Source organism: Chanos chanos, chromosome 13, assembly GCF_902362185.1.
Source record: "Chanos chanos chromosome 13, fChaCha1.1, whole genome shotgun sequence".
NCBI lineage: Eukaryota > Metazoa > Chordata > Actinopteri > Gonorynchiformes > Chanidae > Chanos > Chanos chanos.
In genome coordinates, this window is record NC_044507.1 from 23,223,311 (window position 1) to 23,231,266 (window position 7,956).

General features: G+C 46.7%; 1 protein-coding gene across 1 annotated transcript; it reads left to right on the forward strand.

Annotated features, from left to right (window-relative positions):
- The first annotated feature begins 204 nt into the window (after window positions 1–204).
- Window positions 205–6,638, forward strand: lrrc4ba (leucine rich repeat containing 4Ba). The gene is made up of 2 exons (XM_030790656.1): window positions 205–450; window positions 4,671–6,638. The coding sequence occupies exons 1-2, from the start codon at window positions 205–207 to the stop codon at window positions 6,636–6,638; spliced, it is 2,214 nt and encodes a 737-aa protein (XP_030646516.1).
- The last annotated feature ends 1,318 nt before the right edge of the window (window positions 6,639–7,956 follow it).

Sequence of the window (7,956 nt, forward strand, 5' to 3'; positions counted from 1 at the left end):
AACAAGGAAATGACAAAGTCAAAAAAAAAACAAGAGGAGAGAATAATTTATTTAAAAGAAATGAAAAATCAAGGAGAATAAACCACCTGCTGAGGGACAAAAAGAGCAAAAACAATTTTTTTCTTTTTATTATTGACGTTACATTTTTAAAGAAGCAACTGCTGAACACCCTCGAAATACGGGAAGGGTCATGACCCAGTTGCCATGCGCATCACCACGGTGACCGGCCTCCCCAGCCCCTCCCCCCTCCTGCTCCTCTTGCCCCAGCTGCTGTTGTGGCTCCTCCTCCCTGGCCCTGAGATAGTACAAGCTGCCTCCTCCTGTCCTCCCCCTTGCAGCTGCTCCAATCAAGCCAGTAGAGTCATTTGTACTCGGCGGAATCTAGAGGAGGTGCCCGAGAGTATTTCTGTCAACACACGATACCTCAACTTACAGGAGAACTCAATACAGGTAAATATTTACCAAACTACTGATTTCCCCATTTGTTATTCCTCTGTGTGACAGTAATGTCTCTGTATGACAGTGCATCTCTGTCTGACAGTAGTGTCTCTGTGTGACTGTGCATCTCTGTGTGACAGTAGTGTCTCTGTCTGACAGTCGTGTCTCTGTGTGACTGTGCATCTCTGTGTGACAGTAATGTCTCTGTGTGACAGTGCATCTCTGTGTGACAGTAATGTCTCTGTGTGACTGTGCGTCTCTGTGCAACTGTAGTGTCTCTGTGTGACTGCAGGTCTCTGTGCGACTGTGCGTCTCTGTGTGACTGTGAGTCTCTGTGTGACAGTAGTGTCTCTGTGTGACAGTCGTGTCTCTGTGTGACTGTAATGTCTCTGTGTGACAGTAGCGTCTCTGTGTGACTGTAGTGTCTCTGTGTGACAGTAATGTCTCTGTGTGACAGTAATGTCTCTGTGTGACTCTGTGTCTCTGTGTGACAGTAATGTCTCTGTGTGACAGTAATGTCTCTGTGTGACTGTAGTGTCTCTGTGTGACAGTAGTGTCTCTGTGTGACTGTAGTGTCTCTGTGTGACTGTAGTGTCTCTGTGTGACTGTGCGTCTCTGTGTGACTGTGCGTCTCTGTGTGACAGTAGTGTCTCTGTGTGACTGTGAGGCTCTGTGTGACAGTAGAGTCTCTGTATGACAGTAGTGTCTCTGTGCAACTGTGCATCTCTGTGCGACTGTATTGTCTCTGTGTGACTGTGCGTCTCTATATGACTGTAGTGTCTCTGTGTGACAGTGTGTCTCTGTCTGATAGTCGTGTCTCTGTGTGACTGTGCGTCTCTGTGTGACTGTGCATCTCTGTGTGACAGTAATGTCTCTGTCTGACAGTAGTGTCTCTGTGTGACTGTAGTGTCTCCATGTGACTGTAGTGTCTCTGTCTGACAGTAGTGTCTCTGTGTGACTGTGCGTCTCTGTGTGACAGTAATGTCTCTGTCTGACAGTAGTGTCTCTGTGTGACAGTAGTGTCTCTGTGTGACAGTAATGTCTCTGTGTGACAGTAGTGTCTCCATGTGACTGTAGCGTCTCTGTCTGACAGTAATGTCTCTGTGTGACTGTGTGTCTCTGTGTGACTGTGCATCTCTGTGTGACTGTAGTGTCTCTGTCTGACAGTCGTGTCTCTGTGTGACTGTGCATCTCTGTGTGACAGTAGTGTCTCTGTGTGACAGTGCATCTCTGTGTGACAGTAGTGTCTCTGTGTGACTGTGCATCTCTGTGTGACAGTAGTGTCTCTGTCTGACAGTCGTGTCTCTGTGTGACTGTGCATCTCTGTGTGACAGTAATGTCTCTGTGTGACAGTGCATCTCTGTGTGACAGTAATGTCTCTGTGTGACTGTGCGTCTCTGTGCAACTGTAGTGTCTCTGTGTGACTGCAGGTCTCTGTGCGACTGTGCGTCTCTGTGTGACTGTGAGTCTCTGTCTGACAGTAGTGTCTCTGTGTGACAGTAGCGTCTCTGTGTGACAGTAGTGTCTCTATGTGACTGTAGCGTCTCTGTCTGACAGTAGTGTCTCTGTGTGACTGTGTGTCTCTGTGTGACAGTAATGTCTCTGTGTGACTGTGCATCTCTGTGTGACAGTAATGTCTCTGTGTGACTGTAGTGTCTCTGTGTGACAGTAATGTCTCTGTGTGACTGTGAGGCTCTGTGTGACTGTGCATCTCTGTGTGACTGTAGTGTCTCTGTGTGACTGTAGTGTCTCTGTGTGACTGTGCGTCTCTGTGTGACAGTGGTGTCTCTGTGTGACTGTGTGTCTCTGTGTGACAGTAATGTCTCTGTGTGACTGTGCATCTCTGTGTGACTGTGTGTCTCTGTGTGACAGTAATGTCTCTGTGTGACTGTAGTGTCTCTGTGTGACAGTAATGTCTCTGTGTGACTGTGAGGCTCTGTGTGACTGTGCATCTCTGTGTGACTGTAGTGTCTCTGTGTGACTGTGCGTCTCTGTGTGACTGTAGTGTCTCTGTGTGACTGTAGTGTCTCTGTGTGACAGTAATGTCTCTGTGTGACAGTAGCGTCTCTGTGTGACAGTAATGTCTCTGTGTGACTGTGCGTCTCTGTGTGACAGTGGTGTCTTTGTGTGACTGCGAGTCTCTGTGCGAGTGCACGTCTCTGTGTGACTGCGTCTCCGTGTGGCTGTGTTGTCGGTCAACAGTCTTCTTGTTTAAATGGCAATAATGTTGAGAGTCTATATGAGGAACACTTTTTTGGCCAGTTTGCAAGGACTGATTATATATTATGTTTCACCAGTCTACCCTAGCAGCACAGTCACCTGGGCTAAGACACAAGTGAAGTCAGTCTCTGCCTTTTTTCACACTGTTAGTTGTGTTGATGCTGAAGAGAAATAACACACTTGAAAGAGAGGGGAGTGGTGAGATCGTGGGTGGAAGTGCAGGGGTTATGGGGGAGGCGCCTCACCTGGGGCGTGAAAATGCAGGGGGCCTTAGGTGGGCCTGTGAACTTCACCACTGGGCCCTCCAGTACGGCATACACAAATGACAAGTTATAGTTTACCATTAGTGAATACACTTAATCATTAGGCTTCCGTATAAAACATCGCTTCCTCAGTGGTGGTGCAGTCTCCTGACACTGAAGGTGGAATAAATGTCAATGGAAATAAAACTGTGATCAACTTCAAAACACTGACTGATAAGATCAGATCACAGATAAAAACTACTGAACTGACTTGTAATGCAAAGCATAGCCTCATAGACTTTCATTAGCATGAAACCTGGCCAGGAGAAGAAAACAAGTGCTGACCATGTTAGTATTGGGATGTTAGCTTGCGTGTCCACTCCTCCCAAACACAATTCTTCAAATTCAAAAAATCATTGATAATTTTGCAGACAGGAGAGTGTCTCTGAATATTTGACTCTGAGTATTTGTATTTGTACAAACGCTATTAATTGCTTTCATTTGTCATGACTGACAAACAGAAAACATAGCCTTATATAATACACATGCAGCTGTGATAGCACATGTGCTCATACTGTCTGTACGAAGCATCTCTGTGAAGGCAATGCTAGTGTATTACAATGCAGTGCAGCACAGTAATTTTGGCCTGTGGGGACTTTTTTTGAGATATTATATTGCACCTGAGGTAGTTAAACCACCGGATGGAAGTATGAATCGCCCTGGTCAATACAGACATCCAAGACCACAAGGCCATTCAATGCCCTTTGACTCCTTGTCACAGTCATCAAGTCTGGCAGCACCTGCATTCAAACCAAGCACTGCCAAACATTTTTGATAACAGCTGAATCGACAGCTAACAAACTCTCCAATTCAGAGTGTTCCTAACACAAGCATCTGAATGGAAAAAAGTTATAATACATGGACTACAGCTGCATCTTCTCTCAAAGCAGGTTTGAAAGAGTTAAGAAAAAACTGCCTCATTAAAAATAGCAAAAGAAAAAAAAAACTTTCATCATGCTTGGCATAAAAATTCTGATTCGGTTTGTTGTATCCCGGAGCTTCATTTGAAATGATTAAAAATCTAAAAATGTTTTAACACCTGAAGGCATCCCAGATTCTTTGGCTTCTGCTTTTTTGGTCTACCATGAGAGTATAGCTTTGACAGCCCCCCACCCTCTATCACCCCTCTTGATTTAACACCTCCCCCACCCCTCTGCTCCATATTCGAAGGGGGTGGTGGCACCGGGCCAGCCGCGGCCTCCTCCTGCTGCCAGGGAAACAGAGCTAAGGCTTTTCTCTCTTACACAGAGTCACAAGCTCACAGGGATCTGCTAGACTTATACGGGGCACCTCTCAGCATTTCAGATGTGTCGTCTTTTGTTCCTATCTCTAATTGCCTGTCACATTTCACTGCTTGTTCACAGTGGTATTAGTTTTTAGCTGCAGAACCTGGACCTTTGCCAGTGGCTTACCTGGCATTTTATCATCAGAGAGAACCTCCTCTGTAAACCAGGTTGGATTCTAACAGGATTTTGGGCAGGTTGGGTGCTCCATGTGTGATGTGCTAGTAAGTTTGTAAGGTAAACAAAATGAATGAGAGATGGCTGTATTTATCCTTTAGAACTGTTCATACAGACATTTAAATGCTCTGGGTTTTACTTGTTTTAAAATGATGCACAGTATGTTCTTAAGCACTGAGACTTGACATCCACACTTTCATGAAGGATAACTTAACTGCTTTGTACCTTTACTTCTATTTTTCTCACCCAGGTTATAAAGTCAGACACATTCAAGCACCTGAGACACCTAGAAATACTCCAACTCTCTAAGAACCATATCCGTCAGATTGAGGTGGGTGCCTTCAATGGCCTCCCCAACCTCAACACACTGGAGCTGTTTGACAACCGACTCACGCTGGTGCCCTCGCAAGCCTTCGAGTACCTTAGCAAGCTACGTGAACTGTGGCTACGCAACAACCCTATCGAGACGCTGCCAGGCTACGCTTTCCACCGCGTGCCCTCACTGCGCCGACTGGATCTCGGTGAACTTAAGAAGCTAGACTATATCTCAGACGCTGCCTTTGTTGGCCTGGTCAACCTGCGCTACCTGAACCTGGGCATGTGTGGCCTGAAGGACATCCCAAACTTGACGCCACTGGTGCGGCTGGAGGAGCTGGAGCTGTCTGGGAATCGGCTGGAGATCATCCGACCTGGATCTTTCCAGGGGCTGGTGTCACTTCGCAAACTATGGCTTATGCATTCACAGATGTCTGTCATTGAACGTAATGCTTTTGATGACCTCAAGAACCTGGAGGAGCTTAATCTGTCTCACAATTCCTTGCACTCGCTGCCCCATGACCTATTCACACCGTTACACCAGCTTGAAAGAGTTCACCTCAATCACAACCCCTGGGTCTGTAACTGTGACATACTGTGGCTTAGCTGGTGGCTGAAGGAAACCGTGCCAAGCAACACCACCTGCTGTGCCCGATGCCATGCACCACCGTACCTGAAAGGCCGGTACATTGGTGAGTTGGACCAGAGTCACTTCACCTGCTATGCCCCTGTCATTGTGGAACCACCTACTGACCTGAATGTGACCGAAGGCATGGCCGCTGAGCTGAAGTGCCGCACGGGAACCTCCATGACCTCCGTCAACTGGATAACACCAAATGGCACGCTCATGACACATGGCTCGTACCGCGTCAGGATCTCAGTCCTACACGATGGGACACTGAACTTCACCAACGTTACACTGCGTGACACTGGTCAGTACACATGCATGGTGACCAACTCCGCAGGCAACACAACAGCCACGGCTGTGCTCAATGTCACTGCTGCAGACGTCAGTGTGAACTACACTTACTTCACCACCGTAACCGTGGAAACTGTTGATCCTAATGGAGAGGTGGGCCCAGCCCTGCGCACAATCAATGCCACTTTCATCCGCATCCCAAGCCCTACTCCCTCCGGCCATGTGTGGCCTGAGGACATACCTACCACAGCCTCCTCCCTGTCAGCATCCTGGTCCTCCTCCTCTCCTCGGGCCACAAAGCCCACATTCACTGTCCCTGTCTTTGAGCCCAGCTATCCCTCAGGGCTGGATGACGTCATGAAGACCACAAAGATTATTATTGGCTGCTTCGTAGCTATCACTTTTATGGCTGCAGTCATGCTGGTGGTTTTCTACAAGCTGAGGAAACAGCACCAGTTGCACAAGCACCATGGCCCAGCACGTGCCATTGAAATCATCAATGTGGAGGATGAGATTGGAGCAGGAGCTGGTGTCCGTGGCAGTGGCATCTCTGGAGGCTCCACTGTACCACAGGCTGGAGGTAGCGGCAGCAGTGGAGGTGGACAGAGCCTGCGACTTCACCATCCTGAAATTGTCAACCTGCCAAACCTAGCTCGGGCAGAGCATCTCAACCACTATTACAAGGCTCACCACTTCAACAACAACATGATGGGCTTTGGTTTGGGCGGGAGCTCCAGTGTTGGCCTGAACAACAACAACAACCCCTCACCCTGCTCCCAGGCTCCCCAGACCACCTCCATCCCCTGTGCTCAAGTGCAAGTGTCATCAGGGGGCAGTGTGCCCACACCCTCGTCAGTGCCCCTGCCAACTCTGGGCATCCACAGCTCTCTGAAGGGACTGATGGGTAAAGGTCAGAACCCTCAGATTGAGCCTCTGCTCTTTAAAAGTGGCTCTAAGGAGAATGTGCAAGAGACTCAAATATGAGAGGCAGAGAGAGACAGACAGACAGACAGACAGAGAGAGAGAGAGAGACAGAGAGGAAAATGGGTACACAAAGAATCAGATGAATGATATTTATTGGTCTTTCTAACCCCATAGGTAAGGACTGAGAGGCATAGAACCAGGGTGCCATGAAATTTTACAGACACAATGGAGGAACAAAACACTCCTCTGAACAAGAACAGCATGAGCAGTGTTGAGGGGAAAGAGAAAGAAGGAGAGAGGAAGCAAAGGCACGTCAACATCGTGAATCCCACTCCAAACTGTATCGCACCTCAGACATATATCAAAGAGAACAACATCAGCAAAAGTATCAGCTCACATATGATTTACACAGTCGGTAGTTATGGTCAAACCTGCAGCAACCTTGGCCAAAGCAAAGTCTCTGCACTTCAGCAATGCACACCTGTGTACACACACAGTTTGAATGCCTACAGATGTGTAGTGATCTACTACCAGCAGGAGAACACATACAATCAAACTCAAAGTGGGTACACTGCAATGCTGTCAAAGTCACTAATAAAACATAGCTTATTTGTATATATACAAACATATGAGCCAAATCTCAATGTATGTATACAGGTACCAGTAAATGTTACTGCAGTCATGTCTGTATAAATATTAAGAAACAGACCAGCTCAGACTACAACAGGAATGGACCGAAAGGATTGCTGTGCCATAGAGAGTGAATTAGATAGACCAGCACTGTGCAGGAGAGGAATCTACTGCATTTAAGTGGATTTCATTGGAAAGGTGGACTCTAGCATATTCTCACTGTCTCCACTCTGTCGCACCTTCTTTGGTTTTCTCTGTGAAAAAGAGGAAAATTAGAAGGGAACAGAGAACCGAGAGAACTGAACAGCAAAAAGACAGTGAAAGAAAGACTTTAAAAAAAAAAATCTAAAAAACTGTGAAAGTACTATGATATATAAATATATTTTCATTCAGAGAAATAAATTATGAAGAGTGTTTAACAGTTTTCTGAGTGAAAGCCACGGCTTTTGAAACATTAAGCAGCTGCTTTATCAGTATGTTAAAACTTTACTCAGCTTCACCATGACTACATGGCCACTTTCTCATCTTCTTTTTTGGACCTGGGGCCATGCTGCACAGAGCGAGGAGCAGGGGGGAGAGACAGGGAATTCTGGGATTTTTTGGAATTTTTGTTCAGCTGAAGTCTGTTCCGCTTTGCATTGTATGCTCAGAACGCTTCCCACTTCCTAGTGCATTCATACATATTCAGGGGAAATTTGTATTTTCTGTTCATTACAGCGAAATTTAATGAATAATTACATTGCATTTC